The sequence below is a fragment of the Nipponia nippon genome, unplaced genomic scaffold, assembly GCF_047370975.1.
Source record: "Nipponia nippon isolate SJK-2023a ecotype South Korea unplaced genomic scaffold, ASM4737097v1 scaffold_2, whole genome shotgun sequence".
Taxonomy (NCBI): domain Eukaryota; kingdom Metazoa; phylum Chordata; class Aves; order Pelecaniformes; family Threskiornithidae; genus Nipponia; species Nipponia nippon.
The window spans coordinates 67,933,702-67,961,154 of NW_028262336.1; the positions used below are offsets into that span (position 1 = coordinate 67,933,702).

The 27,453-nt window shown below is 37.2% G+C and overlaps 1 protein-coding gene across 1 annotated transcript in view; it reads right to left on the reverse strand.

Moving 5' to 3' along the window:
- MYO16 (myosin XVI) overlaps nucleotides 1–27,453 on the reverse strand; it is a 399,305-nt gene that overhangs the window by 62,069 nt on the left and 309,783 nt on the right. Inside the window, exons 26-28 of the mRNA XM_087757041.1 lie at nucleotides 25,965–26,045; nucleotides 25,509–25,714; nucleotides 5,283–5,385 (exon numbers count right to left, since the gene is read on the reverse strand). Coding sequence (XP_087613167.1) covers nucleotides 5,283–5,385; nucleotides 25,509–25,714; nucleotides 25,965–26,045 — 390 coding nt within the window. The remainder of the gene's footprint in view (nucleotides 1–5,282; nucleotides 5,386–25,508; nucleotides 25,715–25,964; nucleotides 26,046–27,453) is intronic.

Consider the following 27,453-nt stretch of genomic DNA (forward strand, 5'->3'; position numbering starts at 1 on the left):
AAAGAGTTAAGAATCCCTTACATATTACATTGTTGGCAAAGTATTCTAGTACTTTATCATATCATATAAAAAAAACATTTATAAAATTATAAATGGCATAACCATTTTCATTTTAAGCCAAAATAAACAGTTCTGTTTAACAAATAACTTCAAAATCTCTCTGAACTAAGCATACAATCTACATATGTATGATTTCATATACTTCTGCTCATTTCTCTGATTTAATCATATGCCACTTACGTTCTATACTCCTCTATTTAATCATAAATATACTTTTCCCAAAAACGACTCTGGTATGCTGATATTGTATATTAATATATTAAAATAAAAAAACCCAAAAACCTTAAAGACAGTTGTATCAAATCCGATAAATGAAACACCTGTAGGTCAGTAATGAAATATGATTCTCTTTGTGACTGGTAAGAACTGTGGATCAGACTCTTCGTTTTCCCTCTGCAGTTCTAGAGGTGCTAGAAGAATTTAAAATCTCTAGATGGACTTCTGGTATTTCCTTTTATTGAGCGCTTATTCTCTGTTTTAACATGCTGTTTGAGTGGAAGAAGTTTAATAATACAGCTCCACACTGGCAAGGATCATTTCTCCAGAAACACTGAAGGCTCCTGAAACAACTCTAGCAATGTCTGTAGGAACAAAAATGTGAACTGGCACTAACACAATATCTGCCTCATGCAACTACCTGATACTGATTTGGAGCTTCATAAAAACATTCTGACTGACTTTCCTGTACTGCTTATTTCATACCTGATGAGTCTTTGGATCATCCCATTCAAACTTAAGACTTGTCTTATTCTTTCCAAAATGAGTGATGTCTCGTGTTCAGAATTCAAGGCTACTGATCAGAAGGAATCATTGTGGATTAGAAGAAGCAGGCTAAAAACTGGGAAGATAAACTGAGACAATGCTTTTTCAGTCATTTTTAAGGACTCCTATCTTTTAACCAGACAAGGATTTCTAGCAATCAAAGGCTGAAAGATTAACTTTTAGTGAAGTTTGGCCTTTGCAGCACTTGTATTTAACAGCTGCACTGTATAGCAAGAGCAAATTAAATTGGTGTTTTGTTTTACTTCTGGTATAATACAAGTTGTTTGCATTTTGGCAAGCTCCATCTGAAGTAACTGAGAAGGGTTAATTGCAGACCACTGACCTTAGCTAAACAAAATGTAAAGCTCCAAGTTTTGATGAGAAAGCTCCGTAAGCTATGAGCTAACTCTCCTTTATTGAATTTATATTTGCAAGCTTAACAGTGTGAGGAATGATAATCCAAACAAACTAAAGTTTCTTTTGTCAGTAAAAAAAGCCAAGGACTGTTTGTGCCCCATACTTCTCCCAAAGCATGATAATGTTTGCAAGCTAGTCATGCTATTGGGATCGTAGGCTTTGCTTAACTAACACATTACTGCATGACAATAAATGAACACAGCACTGAAAATGTGGGTTTCCTAAAGTAAAGGCCTTCAGATCTTCTGGAGGGCAGGAGGTTCTTCTGCTTTACACGGAGCAGCCAGTACTTCCACTCAGTTTGACACTAAAGTTACTACATATCATCTTGCTCCTTCTAACATTAATAGCAAAACTCTCACTGACTTCTCCAGGGGTTAAACAAGTCTATTACTTTCACTCTGTCTGGAGTAGGAATAGTCTGTTTTGATTTAGAAATCTGATTTTCTCTCACATTGGGTGTGCTTAAAACTCAGAGCAAGTAGCTAAGCTTGTCATGATCCAGTATATATTTAAACTGAACAAACACCTTATCTAGGCTGTGCACAGAGTCAGGATGTAAAAACTGCCTTTCATTAATAGCTCTGCACTTTTATAATTTCAGTAGTTAAGCTAAGTGCATGACTGAAACTGCATGGTATGCCAGCTTCAATGAAACAGCTATTTTATTGTCCTAGTTTAGTTATCTCCAGCTCAGCTTACCCAAGTAACAGCAACATTTCATAAACCTATCAACACTTCCCTAATACTTTCTTCTAACACAGAAGCTGCTGAATCAAGCACCAGACATTGGCTAGCTGATAGTGTTTGCTCTTATGCTCTACTAAACAGTAGAAAATAAATCAAAATTGGATTCTGGTATTGGATCTTCTTCACTTGTCCTCCATTTTTAAACAGACTGCAGTATTTACAAGAGGAGAAAGAACTTGTTCTGTGAGTAGGCTCTGGGTTTTGTTGTTTTGTTGGTTAATAAAACACTCTCCAAACACAACTTAAGTGAGAAAGAAAAGATAAATTGTCAAGCAGGAAATAAATACAAAGAAACCATTTTTTTTACACATTTTTGGGCTCTCACTTCAGAACACAGATTTACTTTCCCCTCCCCCAAGTTAATATCATCTTTCACAAAATGGAGTGGTCAGGTACATTATCAGAAGGAAGTTAAATAAAGTATCATCCAGATTCACTCAGCTATAAAGTCCCGATCTTTCTTTTTCCCCCTCTGCTGGGGAGTTTGTTGGCAACCTCATACTCTGATGATGACATATGAGCAGGAGGTTGATTTCAGATATGTGTTGCTTTCTCCTAAACTTCATCATCTTTGATGTGGATATTTTAATGATCTACTTTTTGGTCAATTTATCTACCTGAATCTGCAACAGCTCTTCAGGGAAGTGCAGGTAACAATGTTAGGGAAGACATTTTTGACTTATTCATGAGTCCCTGCATCAAATAGATTTTCAGTTCCAGCAGTGACTCATTTGAAATAGTTACTGCTGGCAACAGTGGCTGAATAAACTGGTTATATGTGTAAACCCCTACTTCTTGGATGATTTTTAATGATGCTTTACAGATGACTCCTTTCCTCTGACTTTGCTAGCTGACATCATCTTGGGTTCCTAATTCCTCTTTTCCTTCCCTTTCTTCCCCCTCCTCCCTTTTAATTTTTTTACTTCTTGTTTTCAGAGTCCTCTGCTGTAAAAGCATAGAGGAGCGCACCCATGACAACTGCAGATTGTATAAGCTTCCTCATTTAGATTGTTATTTAAAGTTCAACTTTCATGATTAGTCAAATGAATCAAAAAGATAATTGAGAGAGAGAGATTACGTGACACAGACATTAGTCACTACTGCTGATAGTTGGCAATATGGTTTTGTATCACCTATACAAAATGTGTTAGTGTCAAGATTGTATTCACTGGGCATTTCTCTGTAAGAAATTGTCTGGACTTAGAGCAAATTTTCTCCTAGGTTTTTCTTCCATGATGATCATCTTTCCATCTGTTTGTTATAGCTCTCTGTGGCTTGAAAAAGGTGTAAGGAGAAGGTCACTCATTTTTTCAGACCTTGTTCCTTTCAGCTTAGTCTGTTGCCATATGCTTCTTAGTCAGTGAGTGACAATGGTATAACTCTCACCCCCAAACCCTCCTATACCGTTTAACTTATGAGTTATGAGTCTCTTAAGAGTTTTGTTCCCTTCTGGTTTGAAGGACAATGCATTGTGCACTGCTGTAGTTTTGTACACCTGACTTCTCCTGGTGTTAATGAGATTCTGGAACCAGAACTTCTAAAATCTGTTTGAGATCACAAGCTTCAGTCCCCTGCACGATGGAGGCATTCTGTTTTGCAATTTCCTTTTGACATTTTTATCTTTCAAGGTTTCAGGCTTGTTTTCAAATGTACAGAATCACTAGTCTTGAGCTGTAGGCTTTCACTGATGGCCAATTGCTTTTTTTCGTGCTGTAATGCTGTGACTGGCTCCTGGGGAAATAAATTCCATAGGCATCCTGCTCTGTGTTTCGTGACTGGAGCACAATACACAATTACTGTTACACAGCTTTTGCCCAATGTCAAGCTTGTAGCCCCGCGCAAGTTCTGAAGGTTAGTGGTACTCTCAGCTCCAGGTACTTGTAAGTGAAGGTATAGCTTCTAGATATTAATGACTGTTTTTTATAGGGAATCTTGTGGCAAGGATGCATAATATACCTCAGAGCTGGCTTAAGAAACCTGAATAGGGAAAGGAAGTCTATTTTAATATTGTTATCTTTTTCAGGGTCCATCCTTTTGCTCTTTGCTATTGAGGTAGTGGGGCTATATATGCCCACTACTTACTTTAGTGACTAAAAGGGGACTCAAGCAGTATTTTGACCAAAGAAAAATCTTCTTATGTGTCCAAGTGCAGGTAATCATGCATGTGTGCTCTCAGCCTAGTGGGGGGGCTACTGTTTTTCCTGTTGTAACTGAGGAATCTGGGCCACTAAGAAACACCCATAGCACAAAGTCCAGTATAGTCCTTGCCCTTCATAAACGGCTGCAGAAACTTTTTCTGGGCATCTTAATGCTTGGAGGTCATAAATGAATTAGAAGACCCATGTTAACCCCTTCCTTTAAACACCTTCCTTAATTCCCAAAGCCTATAGGAGTGCCCTAACCACTGTCCCTAAACTCCATACGTGTCCCTGAAACTTGTCTAGATGCTCTCTTGTGGAATAGATTTCAGTGCTCCTAGGCTGGGAAAAGACCTGAATCTGAAGCTCACACCGCCTGGGAGAATGCTCTACACATTAAGTCACAGAAAGCTTCCTTTCTGTACAATAGCTTATACAGTGTGCAAGAAAACACCATTTTCTTTAGAAATTACATATGTTAAAGAAATCAGTCCTGCTCAATTACAAAGCTACCCAAAGGAGATGACTGAGTACTCTAGACAAATGGAGACATCCACCTTGCAATCCTCACGCTGGTGAGGATTAACTAGGATATGAATAGGATAAGGAGATGGGATAGGACATTGAGAGCTTCCTGCTCAGCGGTTGGCTTTTCTTTTTTTCACTATACTTGATGTACAGCAACCCTAGGTACTTTGGTCTATCTCTGAATCAGCATGCTGGTGCCTACAAAGGCATTGACTAGGTGGGAAGTCCTAAGTAGTTGTTTTGGGTCTGCCCTATTATGACAGTATAGCATTTAGTAGAGGCTTTTACATAAGGAAAACGTGCAGGATTTTTTTATAATTCAGAAACTATTCAACCACTAAAATGTGTACACCAGATACCTTTAAAAGCCTGGATGCAAATTTATACAGTGTATATGCTTAACTGAAATCTTTTCCTTCCCACAAGAATACCCTGATTTTTTGACACAATGATCACAGCTACTCATATGCTAGAAAACTCAGAAAATCAGTTTGATTCTATCCCAAAGCATATATTAAATGTCAAAAGAATATACTGCTGCAAAGGATCTGGTGGCTTGCCACAATGGAAATGACTCAGCTAGCTTGTTTAAAGAATGATATTTTAATTGCTTTGTAGATCACAAACCTGCCAGCCTTGTAATTTACACTGCTGAAGAACAAGACGACATCTCTCCTTGGCAGATAACTTCTTCTTTTCTCCTACTGCTGTATCAGCCAAATCTTTATACCTAGAAAAATCAGCAGAAGTAGAGTTACTCTAATGTTGGCCTGGTTGACATCTTTGCCGACATTGTCAGTTTTCCTTTGACTCTCAAATCTTTGATATCTGAACTGGAAGCTTAGGATTCTGCTAAGGGTGAAGAAAACAAGGCAGTCAATTACTTTAAATCTTTTATATTACTAGATATGACCTTGGTTAATAACAGTGTGGGACAAGTGATGCCTAAACCCCAGATTTGCTTCCTGTCAGTTCTTTGGATGCCTCACTGAAAATCAATGCAGAAAGAATGCAAAGCCTCACCAACCGACTTCCTTGGTCCTGAATCAGGTCACTGAAAGGAGGAAAATATTTTTTCAGTATGTGTCATATGACATATGCCTATTAAGGAGTAATTCATAAGAAAGTGACATTGATAAAAATGTTTTCCATCAGCCCAAAATAATTTTTCTTAATTTTGAACAAAAAGTCTTATAGCAAAGAGACTTTCAGGAACTTGATCAGTTTACACTATTGGAAAGAAGATCAAGAGGAGACTTGATTACAGCATCGAGTACCTTCAAAGGCAGAAAATGCTAGATATTAAAGGGTTCTTTGATGTACCAGATGAAAGAACTAATGTAGGAAACTTAAGTCATATAAAGTAAAATAAAGTATAAAATTCAAATTTTAACTGTGGACTTACTACAGCATATTACTAAAGAAACTGATGAATTTTATACATCTTGATGCTTCATATTATTACTGTATTTTCTTGAAGGTATTCCTCAGTCTAGATCTGACTGGATGTAATGATCTGGGATGCTTTTTCATTATAAAAAGCCAGTTTTTGAAAAGGAAAGATTTTGCAAATGTGTCACTTTTGATTAAACTCACAATGAAACAGGGGTAAGTTTTGAAGTTTGTGTGCTAACTACACTTCTGCCATTTAATTTATTTGGTTCCTTAACAGCTGAATTCACCTGTAGCTCTGGTGCAACCCAGAACTGTGCTGTCCTGGGACCACTCACACAGATCACGGCAGGCAGAGCTGCAGGGCTGGAGTGACTCCAGGGACATCAATGGTCCCAGAAGCTGTAGCAACTCTGGAGCAATATCTGCAGGCAAACTGCTCTAAGGCCAAATTTCACCTAGACTTCTAGTTTCCTGGAGCTGCACAGACCCTTGGGTATCTCAGCTCCTGCAGTCTGGAAATGTTCTCTGGTCTGGTAGCAGTCCTGCTGAGGCTAAGTCTATACTAGTAAATGAAATGTGAGAGGGATTATTTCTCTGGCATAGAAACCATCTGGCAAAAAAACAGCCTGTCTATTTATTAAGTATTCTGCTATGTTCTATTAAAGTCTGTCACCTTCCAACAGAGTGTAGCCACATCTAAGCTGCCTTCTGGGACTGGTCACTAGCCTGTGTTAATTCCCAAATTGTGCCTAGGAATTGTCTGGAGGAATGCTGGGTGGAAGGGGCCAAAACCTCACCAGACATCCTTTTAGTTAGTCTAACACTCCAGATTAGCAGCAGCAAACTGTGGATCCTACTTTCCCAGTAGCTCAACTAGCTGTATAGTCACGAAGACATTTGTTTTATGGACTGCTATTAAGGCTGGGGCCACCTCATTTCCATACTTGTATCAACTGGATTTTCTTAGAAATCATGGAGAAGCAGAGGTGTTAGAGAGACAACTTCTGGAAAGCTTAGCAACTGCTGACTGAAACGAAGATGATTCAGCATTGACTCACAATGTATGAAGAAGTAACTGTGAAAGTAAGTGGTCAGTCTGAAACTCACTCACAGCAGAAACCCAAAGAAATATATTTCATTCCTGAAACAGAGCCAAATTAAAATTTAAAAGGTTAAAATTCTAAGTTTGGATCAGATTTACTTTAGATCCATGCAAATCACAGGACTCAAAACAAGGATAACCAAACATTCTTACAATCTATTATACAGGAGGCCAGGCAAAAATGATCCATTGTTTTCCCTCACCTTTAAAAGTCCCTGAAATTCCACCACATTATCCTGGAACTCTAATCAGCGTTCACAATTCCCTTCTATCCATTAAAGCAAGCTCTGTCTTAGAAAAAGAAGATGGGCTAATGATTGTGGTAGCAGAGAAAGAGCTAACTATGGAAATTTAATTCTGCCACAAACATAGCAAGTCATTTGGAAGATGATCTGCCTTTCCCTATGTTAGACACTGAAAAGACACTCCAAGCCTGAGTTAGTCATCTTGTTCTCAAAACAGTCTGTGAAGATAGGTGTTTCCATAGGGTGACCTGTTCTATGCATCCTAGATATTTTTATTAAAATGAGAAGAGATTGCCCTCTGGAGGTGCCTTTCTCTACTGACCACAGATGGACTCAGAAGAGAAGTCCAGGCTGGATGCTTGCATTCTGGGTGGCTGAGAAGAATCTCACAAGTCTACTTGTCTGAATGACTTATTCATCTGCAGAGTAACTAACAGAGGGACTAACAGAACTTCCTTATTTCTCCTACCTATCTTGTTCAAATATACTGGCTATCTAAGCACACAGGATGAAAAAGCACCTTTAGGCCTAGTGTCATCATCTGTCATCTCAGATCAATCATTTTTATCTTGTATAAGGCAGCTTAAACAAAAACAACACAAAATTTGTAGCTAAATTTGTAGCTATTTTTCAGCCAGAATGGTTCCCTGATTTGATTCTCAGCCCAGTTGTGCAAATACCAGTGTTAACACCAGGGAAGTAATGGGAACGGGTCGGTGGGAATGAACAGACCACACCTGTTGGTGGCAGCCCAGATTTGTCCTGGACAAAAGTGTTTGTGTAATCATAAGCTTATTTGATTTTTTGTACTTAATTTTACATGAGTTGAAATATTTAAACTTTCTTCATTATTTTTTTCCTTTTGGGGAGATAACCAAACCCTATAGCTTTGGCTTAGGGATTTTTTTGTATTCTAAACTTGCTATTACCCTCAGGAAAAAAATTGTGTTAAAAAGAAAGGAAAACAAAATTGACAATAAACTAAGATATAAAAAATAAATAAAATTTTATAAGTAATACATTATTATCAAAATGCAAAATGACATATCTTTAGTGTATCAGATACTTTCTACTGTGAACTGAGCTTGCATTACCATGTAGACACAATAATTTAATGTCCTCTTAAATTTAACTGTTTCATGGTCTCAAGAATAGCAAAAGAACTTATTGTTTTTCAAATTTACTGTATTGCAGAAAATAGTAATAAAAAATACTGAATTTTATGTTGCAGGCTTGTATACATAAACTTGAGTTACCTTCAAACAACAGGGCTTGCTTCTGGGGAAATGTAACCTGGAGAGTCTTTGAAACTTCCCCTTACCAGAGAATTCCTCCCCCACCACTACAGCCTTAGTTCACTCTGAAGTGAATGAAGAAACCCAATTAAATACCAGGCTGCTTCTCACTGACAGGTCATACATTTTGCCCCAAGTATATAACGCAGAGTGTATTTGTAAGGCTTTAGAGAGGATCCTGAGGAATCCAGTGAGCTTACTCAGTGCTACCTTGCTAAAAAAAGTCTTTTATCAGGCGAACTACACTTCAGCTAAACTTGGATGAGTTAGTTGTCTAAAGAGTCAGTAGAAGCCAATATTCAGGTGTCATATACCCTACTGCAATACTGATGCTTAAAATAGGTCAGATGAATTGTGCACTGTAAGACGCCCATTTCTTTCCATTGAGTAACTCTAGGCTCTTGACTCCAGCATAGACATCTAATATTAGACAAAGTGAATCTCTCTCCTAGCCAAGTCAAGAAACTAATAAAAAGCAATATTTCGTGGCCTAGCCAGAGCAACTCATTCACTAATGGATCCAAAACAAAATACAAAACAGGGGGATTTAAAGGATTAAATTGAATCAATACCCCTCCACCACCATGTCAAGACTAATGTAGTGTTGATTAGGAAATAAATGCAAGACTTCTTGGCGTGCACCCCCCTTCCAGTTACGAGTCGAGCCAGGGAACACCACCATCGGGGGGCTCTCCCCAATGCCCCTCCAGAGGAAATCAGTGTGAGAGAAGCTCCGTTTTCCCCAGCTTTGTCCTTAGCACCCTCTTTGTCCTAACTTGTCATTTTTACACACCTAAACAGAAGAAAGAGCTTTTGGCTAGACAGACTAGCACTGTGAGCATGTACAGACTGGCCAGGATCCTCTGGTGTTGCAGAAGCTGTGCTCTGACCTCTCTTCCTTTACTTCTGAACGATTTTTTTGTTTGGACTAGATACTGCTGCCAATACCTTCAGGTAGCTTGTGAATATGGAAAACTCAGTTCTCTTGGGTCTTCACAGATAAGGATGTTATCTGATGATTTTCTCCCTCACTTCCCTAAGTGCACAGTTGACAAGATGCAGCAAGCTGTTTTTCCCTGAGACAGAATATTCCTGAGTTCAGGTTATGGCACAGTAACCCACAGTAATATTCTCAGGCTCAGCATGCTATTTGATTTACACAGAGTGTGCACAAATAGGCTGTAGGGCTGTATTCCCAGTTCTGTATGCACAGCAAATCTTTAAGTGTTGGAATAAACACCACACACTCAATTTCAATAGCACATCAACATGATAGAAGATACTAATGGAAAGAACGTGGCAAGTACAAAGGGCACAAAAACAAGCAGCTCCAAATCAACAGCTTAAACAAACCACATAGATGTCCTTGAACTGAAGCTTCAGAATGACTTTGTTTGTTCGTTTCTTTTTTGCTATTCTTTTTCTTAGGTCTCTGTCTAGCCTAGCTAAGAAAGAAAGACCAAAATGACAAAGTCAGAGGTAGCTACTGACTGCAATCCACTGCCCTCGGTAAGAGGATAGCTTCTAACACCAGAACTCAAATCTTTGCTGAAAGCAGCTCCTTCTCTCCATGTCTTTGTCTTGTTATTTAAAAAATAAAAATCACATATGGCTTTATAAGAGTGCTAAGTAAGTAATGTAGTTTTAAGTTTTAAATATCCAAACACAGTTTATGCAAGGAAAAATAATGAGTTCTGCCAGTGTAATTCATTGCGTTGTAGTTTCATTTCTCTTTCTTTTGTTTACTACGATGTATTCTGTTTGCCAAGGTAAAATGGCACGATTTAGTAAAATCTATTCAAAAAGCAGTGAAGAAAGCAATCAAAATTAACTTGTATCCTGTATTTCTGCTAGAAGAAATGTAAAAAATGTCATCACAAAGGAGTAACACCAGGTTGTGCTGTCTTGCTAAATTGCCTTTTTTTCCTTTTGAAACTTCCTCTTTTCTTCCTTTGACAACCAGTAACAGATTGATATATTATTATGTCTGTGAAGTATGTGAAAGAGATGGACTTTGTTTGCAAAACTTGTCACTATGTGCTCATAACTCACGATTTTTAGTTTTGTTTGTTTGGATTTGGGAAGGATGGGGAGAGTGGGTTAGGCATGGTTTGTATTTGAAAAATCTATCAAGTGAGAGCTGAAATATATAGAGGACCTATCTACTGAAGAGAGCAACCTATGTTTTTTAAGGAAAAAAAAAAAAGGATGTCTGGAAAATTTTCAAGTAATAGCAACCTTATAAAAGCAGTCAGCAGCAAAGAATAGGATGGAATTTTGATTAATGTTATGTGTATATGAAGGATAAATACTCATTCCATTTCCTTGCGTTATGTTCTTTTTCTCTTGAAGGAATAACCTAATTATTTTTGAAATATGAGGAACATGGGAAATTCCAGGTAATTAGAAAAGAGGAAATAGGTTATTATAGTGTCCAAGAAAAGAAAAGAAAAGTGATTCTGTGAATCTCTGTACAATACATATGACATAAATATCTCAATATTTGGCATAAATATTAACCACCAAAGCAGGTATTCAAAATTCTGGAGAGAATAAATCTTTGGATGCAGAGAAGAAAAAGATGCCTTTATAAATAACAGATTACAGCAGACAGAGAGACTGCATTTTGGGCTTCTTTTATAGGAGTACAAAAATACAGTATAAGAGGACTATAAGGTTCACCTTTATGTGAAACACATTTTGCACTGAGGCTGCTTCATACAGACTTACAGAAATAATTCAGATTTCTGTAGAGGTGGGCGTGAAATGCAATTTCCCTGATAGATTTGAAACAGTGAGTAAGTATATATGGCAATGAACCAAAACTTTAGAGTATCTGCCTACTGTACTAGTGTTAGTTTTTTAACTATCCTGATTGATATCAAGCAACACAGGATTAAATGGCTAGACCCGCAGACCAATAAGAATTAAGGGAGAAAATAAAATTAGAGTAATTTTGGAAAAACTGCAAGCAGTTTTATTCTCTCTGGGTTAATCTGGCACACAGACATTTGCTGGCAGAAAGAAACCTGGAAAGCGATAATACTAAAAGTGACCTTACAGCAAACTGACCAGGTATCATAGTTTTACCACAATGTTTTTATGTATGCTCCTCAAAGCCAGAAACTTTTCAACTGATGGAACGTTCTGATTTTCTATTTCAACAATTAAAAATTTACTTCTTGTATACAAAGGTATAAGGGCATACATAGCGTGCTTTAACATGCCTATGGAAAAAGGAAAACATGCATAGATGGTATGTAACTGAGATAAAAGAGCAAAATTAAGGACTAAGAAATAAAAGTGGAAAAGACTCAGAAAATCCTCAGAACAAAATTTTACAGTGACCTGCATGTGGGTCAGCCACTGGCCCCATCTGGAGCTCAGTACAGACTTTTGAGGGAGGATCAGGGCTATGAAATCCACTGGATCAGAATACCCTTGCATAAGAAGTGGCCATTTGGGATATTTTAATTTAGATTGAATAAAAAGTAAAATAAATTTCTCAGATAAAGATACTACTTTGTGACGGGTGATAGACAAATGACTTCGAAGGATTTATTTTTTTTTTCCTAAATTTTAGGTTTTTGCATTAGGTTTTGCCACCCTTAATCTTTTCTAGACATGTGAATTTCAATTTCTGGAGAGAAGAAACGACAAATATATGTGTGTCTTAATCCTAGAATATTTATTCATATACTTCATGTAATTAAGCAGGGGCTTCCTCATCTCAGACAATGTGGCAGCAGAATAATAAATAGAATATAAATTATAGTTCAGCTCTTGGGATTAGTGGATTCAGCTATGCAAATAAAAAATGAATTCACAACATCTGCTAAAGATTTGCATTACAATACTTTTGCATCATCTTACTTAAAGCTGACATTCCCATTCCATCTTGATAAAGCAATGTAAAACCATATTTATTTAAGAAATTGGCAAAAATGACACATTAACTCAGAAATATGCTAGCATCAAACAGGCAAGCAGCCTTATTACATGAACACTTGCCTCTAACTCTGTAAATGTTTACATTTACCTCTAGATAGATAGGCCTTCTCCATAGCTAACTTCCTCTTCATGCTCGGGCACTCCACAAACAGGCGCACAGAGCAGTAAAATGCTTCACTGTACACAGAATATATGGACTGCAGAACAAATTTAACTTTCTTTATCAACCTGCTAATTTGATTCTGTATAACACAGAGGTGATATAGTACTGGTGTGTAATGAAGCTAGTTTCCTTTCTCCACGGACGTAGCCATGTGAAAATAGGGCATCAAAATTAAAAGTCCTCCTGCAAAACTAAATGGTCTGAAATCACAGAAAATCGAAAGGTACCCTCTTTATTTTTAACAGAGACCAGAATAAAGGAATGCCTGGGAGTAGGAGTCAAAAGGTGACTGAATGGATGGGTAAGTTTTTGCCCTTTCCTAACACACAGAAAAAAACATGCCCGGTGAGTCTAAGCCACATCTCACTACTCAGGCTATAAGGAATTATAAGACGTCTTATGCATCCCTTTCTTTAAAATTTCATTACAAGGAAGGAGTTTTGGTGATCATCATAGTACTGTGCACTTGGCCTCCAGGAAACTTGCTGCTGAGCCTCACCAGCAGGCCAGCTTTGAGTAGGTCAAGATAGAAAGTCATCCTTCAAGGGGCACAGGATAAGGTCATGACTGCCAGTCTACAGATCTGCAGGCACAGTGGTGGGCATAATAATACAAGGGGGTGAAATTATCAGAAGGCTTTGAAATGGTATTCAGAGAAGGACATGCTTAGGCCCAGCTCCTGTCCCAGTGTTTGGAAGCCTGGAATCAGATGCCTGAAATAACTGCAAACAGGTCGTGTAAAGCAAAGTGACATGACTTTTTCTGAAAAATACACAAGGCTTCTTCAGAAACGTGATGTGATACTGAGTTGAAACACCAAAGTGGGCTTATACACTTCCCCACTTTGTCTCCTGGAGGGGCTGCTACTTCATTGGCTCATTGTTTGCCAAGAAAGCACTTCCTAGCTCATTTGGAAATATACTGAGATAGACATATAGGTTCTTAGGATCTTCTTAAACCATACAGGCAAAATAGCTTCTCTGGAAGATCATCTCTATCTCTACTCTCTTCTGTGGGAACTTCCCTTGTGCCCTCCAAACCTTGTGAGTAGTATCCGACTGGGTAACAGGGATTCTCCTGACTCTGAATTGTATAATGGTTAGACAAACTGTACACAAGCAACATTTTTCAAGATAGGCTAAGGCTGTTCCCTTGGCATACTGTATCAATGTTCGACCAGATTCTGCTCCCATTTACTGTGGAGTACAGTAGGAGTAATTCTGCTAAAACTGATGATGTTAAATTAATGCCTCTTTGGTCTAAGAAAAGAAAGCAAATTAAGATCCAGTGATTAAGATACATAAAAGGATTTTACATGCATGCTTGCATAGGATTTTGTGTTTGTTCTCAGATGTCACCAGTATTAACTGCCTACTATTATTCAGTCTGACTAGGAAATCTAGCTTTAGGAAGTCTCATTCCAGGTTCTTCTGCTGAAGATTAAATGGCTGTAAAGAATATCAAGATATGGATAAGGAGAAAAAGGGTGCCATGAATGTCTGAGTTAAGTGGAAAGAATTTAACAGCTGCAGAACCACAGAAAGAAAAAACAGCAGGAGGGTCACAGTCGCTTTTGAGCGTGGGGCAGCTGGACTGCATTTATACAAGTCCTATGAGCAGAAAAAAAGCAGTCAAGAGCAACTAATTATATTTTTCTAGGCACTGAAAGCACACAGTTATATTTAATCAATCAATGAATACAAAGGAATTATTTTAAAACCATACAGTAAAGTTAATCTATCTATGTGACAATTTGCACCTTAATTAGATAATTCAAAGTTCCTGCATAGTGCCATTAGCATAAACTAATGTGTTGCATACTTACTTCTTTAAAATGTTTATTTTAAAGATAGGCTGTTTTTATTAATTTAACAGGTCTATTATTTTAACAGGCATTTCCTTAAAAGGGTTTCAATGTATAAGGATTAGTGACGATATTAGTCACTGATAATATTTTCTTTTAACAGGTTTATTTCTATGGCAGGCATTTAACTGAACTTCTTACTACCATATATAAATCTATGTCCACTATCTTTGTCATTATGTGATGCCAGCAAATTATGAAGTACTCAATAATTATTTTTGTTGAAACATCAAGGTTCTGAAATCATTTAATGTTATTAGCTGCTTGTTATAGGCACACAGAACTCAGTCAGCTTCTGAGAGATGGGTCAAGAAATTTCAATATTCTTATTTGTACACAAATATAATTTTATCTATTTTTATAATCCAGGCTTTTAGATGGAATCCAGTACTGTGGTAGGTATTTTAGTACTCTGTGGGAACATTTCTCCATGTTTAGATACAACACAAGCTTTTAAATTCACAGATATAAAATGTGCATAGATATTATAAGGATATCATGGAGTAACAGGGTTATTTAGTGATTTAATAAATGTTTAGTTAACCCTGAGGGATAAGAAATGTCAAATGCTAGTGTAAAACTGAATGTCAGTCCAGAGGTACCAAGGGTGGCACTTAAGTCTGGAAATTAAATAAACATTTTAAAATTTCACAGATCCTTCCTTAAGTTAAAACAAAGAAAACCACTGGAACTGCTGAAACTGTTCAGCCAGAATTATGTTTGTTTGTGCCCAATAGACTTATCATTGCCTAAGAAAATGAACCTAGCTGGAAAAAAAAAAGCAGAAGAAAAAAGGGCAGAAAAATACCTCACATACATACCCATAGTAGTTGAGGGAGAACAATACCTTGAGATTCTCTTTGAAACAGCCTAAAAGCCAGGACATCCTCTATTGCACAAAACAGTAACCTCCCTCTAAGAAGCTCCAATAACCAAGTTTTATACATTCTGTACTAAATGTAATATAAATAATGCTGGAATATTATTCAGATTGCACACCAAAGTGTGGAAATTTGGAAGTTAGGAACTGCCAGACTTAAAAATGACCATGCCATCTTGTATTTTATTATTTATAATTACTTTATTTCCTTGTATTTTATTACCTAATTACATCTCCCTGCTCGAGGGACCCCTTTTCATGTCGATCCTGCAGAATTCTAAGTACATCACAGACATGAATAATTGAATGGACTTCAGTGGAGTGACACAAGAGTTTACACCCATTTATAATCGCTTTAGCAAACGAGGGTTGCATTATAAAACTCAGAAGATGCCCAGCAAACAATGCTGATGTTTATTTTTGCCTTCTAAATATAGAATAAAGCTAGATGTCTGATCTACCACTGAAAACTCCAACCAAAAAAGAAACTTTATTTTCTCTTATACTTGTTTGTGCACTGTCGGTAAGCCCCAGAAACACCAGCAGCTTGATCATTCTCACAGTCCAACTCTGTGACATGTAACATAAGGACTGATATTTTGCATGCACTATACTAGTTATTCTGTGGGCTAGAGAACTGATGATACCATGGTATGACTTCAAAAGCTGCTTCTGTTTCAGCTCTAAAATGCTGTTCTCTGTTTTTTGTTGGAGCTTGTTACAAACCATTAACTCTGTTCCTTGCCATAGATGGGAGCTAGACTGAGACTGTGAAATACCTGCAAAAATAGATAAATGTAAAATAAGTCAGTTGAACCATACCCTAAAAATGGCCATTTTTCTTTCTACACTATAAATTAAGTCCAGGCTAATTAGTTGAGCCACCATAGGCATCTAAAGTTATCTAGTATATTTCTTGTCTTTTGAGTATTAAAGAGGATCTAAGTCGAAAAATGGAGAAAATAAACCAAACAGCTACAAAGAAACACCTAATGGGGGTAAAACAGAATATTCTATCTACATTTAGTCTATTTGTAACATATAGAGCTATTTAGTTTGTTCATAATATGAATAGGCCAGATACTATCACTATACTATCACATTATATAAATACATGTCAAACGGCCTATAGCCTCTAAGATAGTCCCAAACACCTGCTTACAACTAGGCAGCTCCCCAGGTGATGTACACCAGTTCTAATATACGTGGCTCTCCAGGGAGAATGTCAGTGCGCTCTGGGTTCTGGCCATCCCTTAAAGCATAATTATCTCCTACATCAGCAAGTTTTCACAAAGGATTAGTAATTTAGAATAATTCTGAGACTGCTGTAAATTATCCCAAACTGGGCCCCGCTATCAGAGAAGTTGGCAAGGTATAAAAAAAAAAAAGCTGGGGGAAGAAGAAGGAAGAGGGGCATTTGGAGTGATGGACTTTGTCTTCCCAAGTAACCATTACACGTGATGGAGCCCTGCTTTCCTGGAAATGGCTAAACACCTGCCTGATGATGGGAAGTAGAGAATGAATCTTATTTTTCTTTGCTTGCTCATGCAGTTTTTGTTTTCCCTATTAAACTGTCTTTATCTTAACCCATGAGTTTTTTGCCTGTCTGATTCTCTCCTGCACCCCACTGGGGAGGAGTGAGTGAGTTGTTGCGTGGGGCTGAGCTGCCCACTGGGGTTAACCCACAACACTTCTTTATAGAACGTGATGATTACCAAAACTACCAAAGACATAGCCATCTTAAAAATCACAGTTTTAAACCTTGTGAATGACCTTCATTCTTCACAGGAAATTAGTCATTACCATGTTTCTGAATTTGTGTTTAAGATGCCCTCAAAACTGATGACTTCAAAATACTTCATTTACTCACCTTTTCTTGCATTCTAAAAGAAAGACAAACAAAAATGATTACCCTCAGTCAGAAATATCACTTCCAGCTCTAGGTCTGAAGCAACAAACTGCACAATGGCGAGATTGCCATTTAGTATAAATTGATATCATTACATCTACTTTAATGGAATATTGCTTTTCAACACCAGTCAGATTATGTCTTGCTCTCCTTGCAAGGATTTAAGGTATCATGGCACCTATCAATGCAGTGCTCTATGAGAAGACTGATGATATTATTGTATAGCAGACAATAAAGCTAAAAGGGACAGTGCGATGACCTATCACTTTGCAATCTACTCAGTACATCATTCTCACTAATGCCCTGCCTAACTTGCTCAGGAGACTTTGAAATGTTTTGCTGCACCTTTTTAATTCACAAATGATACATTCTAAAATATTATAACTTCCCTTCTTTCAAGAGGTAAAAAAGAGAGAGGAAAGACAGAGAGAAAAAAAAAAAATGAACACCAAGAAGCTTCTGGACAAAGGGAGTTCAGATATGCCATGATGATGAGTCCCACACAAGACCCACAAACATAAGCAACACATCTGTGCAATACAGCGTCAGCTGATAGTACAAATTTGATCAAAAGCTTACAATAGTTATTAATAATGGCTTTATGGCAGTTGTAGGACAGACATTATTTGACAAAGCAATGCTATTAGCATGAACATAAACTTTCCTGCCTGAGAAAAAAGGTGTCTCTTCAGAATGACCTCCAAGCAAAGTCAATTGTCTGGATGAGTTAGTAACAATTAAGTGCTCTGAAGCCATTTTTGACCTAAAGTCCACTATTAGAGCATTGCAGTATCAGTGACTGCTGCCCTGAATAGAACTGCAGATTTCAGGTTCTGCAGTTAAGTGTAACTTCTAAGAAGAATTTCATCTAAGAAAAACTTCATACTGAAATCAGAGGAAAACCTGTAATTAAAATATGCTTCGAACATACTTTTTTCACCCTCACTGCTATGATTATCATAAGAATCCATTATCATTGTGTTCCATATCTTCCTTCCTAATATTTCCTATTAAAATGGATGTTTTGCCACCTTTTAAGTTATTTTAAAATAAAAAAAATAATCCGAATGTTAACTCTTTTTAACATTCTATTTTCAAAACATTAAGATCTTAGAGATTCTTTATTTTTAATTGACTCCATACAGCTTACATGGTGTAATTTAGATATTTTAACATACTCTGTCCATAGAGGAGAATAAAGTCAGCCAATGAAAAGAAGAAGGAGGGAGAAGAAGAAGAGGGGAAGAAGGGGGAAGGAGAAGAGGAAGAAGAAGAAAAAGATGGAGGCCTAATACTGTACCTCCAAACCTGCACATGACAGTGTCTTACCAGTTAACTCAAACAACTACTTATAATCTAAGCTGCATGTCTGCCTACGCATAGGTAAAACTGAAAACTAGATTGATACAATTTAAGCCATTTTCAAAGAGAATTGGAAATGGTAAATCATAACATTCTAGTGACTTATCTCTTCTTGCAACATTGTTAAGAGATGTCTCTACATACAGCCTTCATGTTCTCCTTCACAGTATGAAATTTTCTCTGCTGTTCCTGGAGCAGCAACAGAAGGCAGGATGGGAGCTCCATGATGGAAAACACAAGACTGAACTGAAAGAGTTAAACCCAGAAAAGACAGTCTAGAAATCTGAGAGACCGTAATGAAATTCCAAGAAACACTCAAAAAGTGCAGAAATAAAGACAAGGAATAGCACGCTAGCAGACAACTATTTGGGCTTTCTGAACAACACGTTTTTTCTCATAGAAATCCTGCAATTCTCATCAGCTAAGTGAAAGGCTCAATTTGCTTATCGGTTCACATAATCCACAGAGGTTATCCTCGGGTCCAACAGCCATGAAGGTTTGCTGCAAATGGCAGGGAAGGCTAACACAGATGTCTTATTTCAGGATCTGTGCAACTGGACCTTGCAGTCTCCATTGCTAAGCAGTGTCCCAGACACAAAAAATATGTGTGACGTGTGAATCCCAGTCTCTAAGGCAGTAGTTCATAAATTCTTCGTTGACCAAGGAAACTAAAATGCAGGCAGAGCAAAGCACTGGGTACGGTTCAGCGACTTTGTGAACCACATTAAAGAAGAAAGAGAAAGAAAAAATTAATTTTAATTTCTAATTCAATGTACAAAACACTAAAGGTAGAGGAGTGTTTGTAGAGGAGGACGGTACCAAAATAAAATTGTTCAGAATGAGTGAAACAGAGCATCTTACTGCCTCATTTTCACCTGAACATGCCTGAACAGCTGTATTCTTTTGTACTTCACTGAGCAAGAAATATAAGCTCACCTCATTACTCTAGATGGGTCCTTGATCACTATCATTATTTTTAAAAAATTTATATTCCAAATGGCTTTTACATGTCTTCCTTGAGCACCAAGTGAGGTGAATGACATGAAAGTCAGCCAGGATCCATTTTATTAATTGATGCAAAAAGATTAGGTTCTAGATATTAAGTTTGTACAACCAGGCTCTGTTTGTGCCGCAAAGAGTTCCTGAGCCCTATTGTTCTACACTGGTAAGACAGCACACACTGATACTTTTTTGCCATTGCACCGAATACCAAACACATAACAAATTACTACGTTCCCACTAAAGAGTTCTTATGCATCTTGGGTGGAATTATCCTCATTTAAAATAAGATACTAAAATGCTAAATGCTGCAGAGAAACAGCCATCTGCAGACAGTTCCTAATTCCGTCGTTATTTTACTGTTTTCTTTCTTCCAGGAAAAGGATATTTGAGGACACTTTACCTATGTGTACAATTTGGGCTGCAAATTGGAAACTTTGAATTCTTCACAACATTGTTTGTACCACTGCCTTGACTTAAAAGCAAAACTAGAATTTCAAAATCTAGCCCACAGAGAATGATTTTGAAGATGTTAATGCAAAATATATGGGTTAACTTTTCCAGGAGTCTAAAATGCATGTTACTCAAGGCTTTCTATTTTAAAGTAAAAAGTGATTTCTGTCTCTCTACTCAAAGAGCTTCAGAAATTGAGCCAACACTGCAGGCAAATTCAGCAGAAACACTGCAGCTGGAGTTGGCAAATCCGCTGAAATCACATATATCATTTCATAATTATATTGGTTCTACCTGTTTTTTACAGCATTTAATAGCATCTGACCTTATTAATTCCCATTTTTATTATATATTCATTGACAGTAACTGTCACAGCTTCCACTTAAGAACCAGAATTTCCACAATATTTCTCTTCTGATCAACGAACTTTGGTGATTGAGGGGTTCACCTAGCAGCTGTCAACTTTTACTTTGATAATACAGAAGCAGAACCAGTAAATCCAAAAAGGACAGCAATACAAATAATGATTAATCTTTGTAGCCCAGGAAGAAGTGCTCTTGCAAATATGACCTTTCCTTAGCTGCTGTCTTCTTCAGCCATCGTAAGAGTTAAAATGTGACTCATAAATATATGCTAGATACCAGTCATATTAATTAGATATTAATATAAATTTATTCAAATTCATCCAATTAAGAAAGCAATGGTACTGTCTGTATTAGTGAGAGAATATCCAGGTTTTCTGATATTCTATCCCTTCACCACAAAGGCCTCTGATTCGAACATTCTGGTTTTTTATTAGCCAGCAAAAAAAAAGGATTTTAATTTTTTCATTAATTAATTTTTTTAACTCTGACCACATTAGCTCTATGATAAGGAAGACCCTAAAAGTAAGCACATGAAACCTACAGGGAGGGTAAAGGAGGGTAGCAATTCACTGTCTTTTGGGAATTCAGGTTGGGATCTAGGCCACAATTTCTCTTTGATTTTGCACAGTGCTTTCAGATCTACTGTTAATATCATTTACTTCCCAAGCCAGGTAAGCCCAGGAGAACTGCATAGTACATTCAGCTCTACAAAAATGAGATTTCCTTGCATCACTGCTATACAACACATTGCAGCTGAGGTAAGCCAAGCTGTGAACCACACAGCTGCATTCACTGAAACTCAGCCCATCAGAAGGACTCCAAGACACAAACTGAAGGTGAAAAGCTTACAGTTATGGGCAAACCTCTCACAGGCACCCATCTGGGGATACATTTTGCTACCTCTAAGTCTTGTCATTCTTGGATTGATAGTTCAAAGGGTCACACTTATCAACTACAGCAGGACAGCAGGATATCTTGTGTTTTACATCTGTAGGCCTATTTTTCCCGCTTTGGGGCCACACGGTCAAATTGCTAGTTAGCATGACTCAAATGGGGAGGAAACCCTTCTCTTCAAAAGAGAAAACCTGAGTGAAAATCGAGAGTCCTTACTAGTATTTAGTATTGACAAACAAGGACACAACAGAACATGACAGAATAAAGCAAAAATGACTTATATTTCCATTTCTTGCAAAATATTCAAGAAAAAATTAAGGTGTGGGCAAATTTAATTATTCTCAGGTGCATCCATCATTGAGTTAAGAGACGGAAACTGTCTATTTTTTCTTTCTCCCTCTGTGTTTTTCTGTTGTCAGCTGTCAAGGCCTTTCTCTCCAGAGTCATGGGGAGTAATTCCTTTGCCCCTTGGGGCAAGCCATGGGGAGGCTAAATTTTTCAGCCCAGTAAGAGCACTTGGTAAGAGCATTCACTTGTTTACAGCTTCCTACAGTGAATAAAGAACAATTCCTTTATCTTTCCCTGTGTTTTGTTTCCTGATTTTTCTGCTCCCCGCAGTATAATCAATATAATGTTAAACAAATACACTTATTGCCTACTAAAAAAAATAAAAGGAAAATAAAAGAACATCATCCTCATTCACTGTGATAGAGCTGTATTTTATCCCTGGGCTTCTGAGTATGATGGCTCCTTGTGGATGTGATAATACCACAGAACGTTTCTGTACTCGAAGGTAATCAGCAAGCCTTCATTGCCTTTCAGATCCTACTCTTGCTCATGATCCTTCCTTAATTATGAGGTTTTAACTAAGCCTCTAACTATCCATCTCTATCTAGAGCAATAGTTTTTCTGTTTGTTTTTTTTTTTTTTTTTTTCTTCTTGGTTCCAGGATAGCTCAGAATGGAGTCTGTTCACATACACACCAGTATCATTGTGGCCCGTTGTGATCACTACTTGTCATAATTGACATTTTTTTATATTTTACCTGTCTGTATGATATTTGTATTGGTTTGGGATTGAGGGACCCTAAGTAAAATTTAAGTTGATGTCATTTTTTTCTCTCTTTTGCGACTTCAAGAATAATAGCCAGTACCTCAGAGACAGAGGTTTACACTCTTCTGCAGCATCCTGACTCTTCTGCAAGAAGCAGCTCTTGGAAAGCCATCGCACTCAGTAGTTCAGTGCCTGTGCTCAAAGTCTGCCCGAATGCATACCAGTGCAACCATTGCTGCCCACCTAGGGGCTGGAAATCACAGACCATTCTTAACCATGCAAAAGAAGTAGAAGAGCCACAATGGCGGAAAAATAATTGCAGAAATAGAGAAGATACTATTTTCCCAAGTATTAGAACACTAGAAATACCAGTTTGACACCAAAGGAAATAAAAAATTGAAAGGTCAGAGTCTATCAAGCTCAGGTCTATAAGCATACATGGAAATGTGACAAAATCATTTCTCATTCCAATCAATGAATAGCAGGACAAGATCAGCATTAGCCTGAACAGCCAACAAAGCAAATCCAGTTTACAAGAAAATTGCCAAAACTAATTATCCGGTTTTCAAAACCATCCTGTCTGGTCACTGAGGCAATATAGAGATGTAGTACAAGTGACAGTTTTTTAGAAGACTTTTTGAAAAGGTAGCTCATAATCTCTGAATTCAATAATTCTTCATTCCTTCTTACCTGTAGCCTATTGGCTAAAAAAATACAGCATTAAGAATGGATGGTACTTTTGAGCTGCAATCTAATACTATCACTTCTGCTTAAAAACTTTGTACTTTTCAGCCACTAACAGAACAAACAGCCACATGCTTGCACTATTTGAAATGAAAAGATTTATCCAAATACACTGAATGTGAATATGAAGGTTAACTGGTCATTGTGAGTAAAGTGGAGAATTAGCGTGTTCTGCTGTTCAAAGTAAGATAAGCTTTGGCCTGTGTGACAGGAATGGCTACTGTAAAAAGCCTTACAACACTGATGGTTTCTTGCAGTACTGCTGGGACAAGAGCTCTGTGTTCCTCTTTGTACACAAATCTAAAAATCAGTAGTGTCAAGAGATGTATGCAGAGTGATTATTGCTAACTTCTGAGTAGGTTCAATATATAGTCACAGGGAATATTATAAAATGGAGTTCATTTTATGTATAATAATACAATTATTAGGACCTGGTGCAAATAGGTAAAAAGACAGGGGCTCAACTACAAACAAGCTATAAAGATAATTTATTGTGGAGGAAAAGGGATAAAGATGGACAGTTACAAAACTAGAACACTTCAAAATAATAGCATAAATGTTGCTGGTATCATATTGTTTGGTTTTCTTGCTATTCTTGTTTTACTATCATTACTGCAAAGAAATATTTATTTTGAGACACCAGATGTTTTCTAGACTTTCAGGTAAAAATTTGTCTTTGGGATATACTTGAAGGAGCAGAGGACAAAGACTGAAATTATATTTGAATCTTCAAACATTCTTTTAGTGATATTTTGAAATAAAGTTTCTCCAAAAAAGACAACAAGCCGGACTCATGCCTATACTGTTAGAGTGAACACACATGGGACTATACTCTGTCACTGAAGCCAACTGAATAAAATGACCTGTGTACATGTGGTTACTCTCTTTTACCCTCCAAAAGAGAGCAGCTACCTCCACACTGCCCACCAGGAATGGTCTCAGGCCTGTGCTAACCCCCAACCTGTATTTGGGAATTGCAGTGAGAAAAGCTGGGTGGCAAGGACCAAATCCCTGCCAGAAAACATTGTAAGGATTTAACAGTAGAAATGATTGTGGGTTTGTGCCCATGTAATAGTCCCTTGAAGTGTTCAATTCAGTAATATAGAAATAGCTATATAGAGGTTGCCCCTACCATTTCTGAATATGAAAGGAGCCTGCTTTTCCAAATCTCCCATTATCTGCATCTTCTCCTAAACCAGCCTGCACTGCTGGATTCATGCTGTAGGATGAATATTGTGGTAGGACAGAGATGGCTTATTTTTGAAACACGTGGGATTATAAACTATACTCCTGCACTTTTTGAATATTTACAGAATTGCCAGAAAGAATATGATCCTGTCCAAGCAGTAATTTAACATCCACTACTTTTTCCGAGAAGGCAAGTGAAAGTTTAGATGTGTGTAAGCAGCTGATATTCCCATGCTTTTCAGAAGTAAAATAGTACATAGGCCAGATCATGACTGCTCGATATATCAGTCAAGGAGTAGAACACGCAGAGAGGAGAAACATATGTTGAGTGCATGAGGCTGCTAAGTGAACATCTCTTGGACAAGAGGTGCTCTTTGCTGAAGCATTTGAGAATGTAAGTGAATCAAAACCCCAAAACTGAATTGGGGATGGAGGGAAAGAGCTTGCCTTCAGCCAGAAGCAGTGATATATCTTTTTGTCTTTTCAGATTAATTAAAAATTTCACTCATTTCTAACAACAATAATAAAAATGGAGTTGTGGTATGGGCATTAATAACTCATCACCATCCAGAAACAAATCCTAGCATAAGAAATACAAATACTGAATCCATGACACCTACACTGATAAACTTGAAAAATTAGACTATTTCTCCTTCTGCTTTTTAATTACCTGGAGAGAACATGCAATATTTTGTATTTTATAAATTATATAAATAGCATAAATTATAAAAATATAACTATTTTATGAAGTTACATTTTTTAAATTTAATACATTTTGCTGATGATCTTTACAAATATATTTCCATAAAGTTCATGATTCCTTCAATTAAAAAATAACAAGCATACACTCCTTGCTGGCAGACATGATTTTTCTCTGAAGAAAGTCTGAAAGGCTCATCCGCAAAACAACACTGCAAACACTACCAGAACATGACAGAAGGCTTTGTACTGTAGGTAAGGAAAAGTTTTTATGAAACTTAAAAGAATTTACCGTGACAAGAAGTCTGTGAAAGAGAGACGTATTGGATATCCATGTCGTATGATTTTGACCATTTCTAGGACACCAATGTACTGCAGTTGAGCAGACACATAAAAATTGTCAAAAGTATCTGGCAGCTTGGAGTTATTAGGCTTTATACAATGAACAGAATGTGGCGTGCAGTTCTGCAGCTTCCCAATAATATCTGTGAGTGATTTCTGTGGGGAAAAAAAATCAGTTATCAACCATTATTGTGCATGCAGCAAAGGCAATTGCTCAACATGTATGCTCTGCCTAACTTTTTTACATTTCCTCAAAAGGTTTGACCTGGTCATGCAAGTGGCTTTCTCAAGCATATGATTTTTCTTTCTTCCATTGCAATCTGTAGAGACTTATCCTACCTTTAAAATGTTTTTGTTTTCTTTTTTTTTTTTTTTGTAAATTTCTGTCCAGAAGATGTTCACTAACCCTGAGCTGTATTGCCACAGTGGTTGGGCCCCCGCGTTCCAGTCTCTGAAGAAATGAGGATGTTCCTTTCTTTTTCAACAGCTGTAGGGGAGAAAAGCACACACACAATACCTTTATCTCCAGATGGGCAGTAAACCTTCATTTTCATTGTTACACAATTTACTAACAAAGGCAAACATTTATACAAATACTATGTCATAGACAATGATATGAATTTCAGAAATTGGGAAAGTGGATAAATATCCTCAAGTATCTGCATAGCCATGACTGGCAAGAAAGTTTAGATTTCAAAAGCAGCTGTATACCATTGGAAAGATAAAATACCTTTTCCAAATAACTGGGCAAAGCAATATGATCTGGAACCCTATTGCAGAAGCAAGACTTGTGCAGTTAGTATCCCATACAATCTGCCTGTAAGTAGCATAATTCTGTAACTCTCTGAAAAGGTTCTTTATATCTTTGACAAATACTTAAGTGAGTAAATGTAAGCACAGATCATTAAAAAGATCTTGAAGGCAAAACAATGTTATTAATATCAAAAAAACCCTTCTCTTTTCTTGCTGCACAAGTGAATGCAATTAACCTTTTTTTATTTTCTTTTTTAACCCATTTTCACCCATTATAGACATAAATTATCAATAACTTCATATCTCAATAGAACCAATGTTATCCTATACATCAGAGTTGGGAGTGAGGAACAAAGGTATTTTTTGCTGTTCTGCTTCCTATCTCTGAGACTAAAATGGCAATGATCATCCTAAAAGTGGTCCCAGAAATTAGGTTTTTTTGTTATACTTTCTATAGGAAGGCTGGCAAAATTATTGCATTCCAGGATTTGGACCAGCTCTTAGATTCAAACCTCTGTATCAATGACAGCCTTTTCATCTCTGACTTTTTTTCATTGCCTTTCTTCAGGCCAGTTACCCCATAAAACTCCCTTTCTATCAAATCAGCATGTTCGGGTCTTTTTCCAGTTGCATCAAAAAAGTGTACATTTCCTCAGCTTGGCCCACTCAAGCCAAACTTCATTAAAAATATTGCAGTGCAAGCAATTCTCCACTCACTATGCTAAACTTTGGAGCTCTTTTTTATTTCAAATCTCACTTACTAGGATGCAATAAGATTTTAAAAGCAAATTAATCCCCAACCTCAAAACAGAAAAGTAAAAGAGATCTGCTTGCTCCAGGTCTTCTCATAAAAAGAACCGCTAGCATGCCAATGACACTTCTCAGTTAAAATTTACAGAACAATTGAGGAATATAACTAAAATAGAGTTTTCTTCACTTGACAGATAATGCATTCACCCCTTCCTCCCAACAGATTAAATCACTGGTTCAAGACCATTTCCTGAGTTAGTGGAAGAGCCAGGAACAACGCTTGGGATGCTAAAGTTCCTGCCTGCTGTTCTGTGTTACATACTTCTTCCCATGGGAAGGAAGTGTTTGGTTCAGAACAAGGGAGACAAAAGAAAGGAAACAAGGCAAAGACA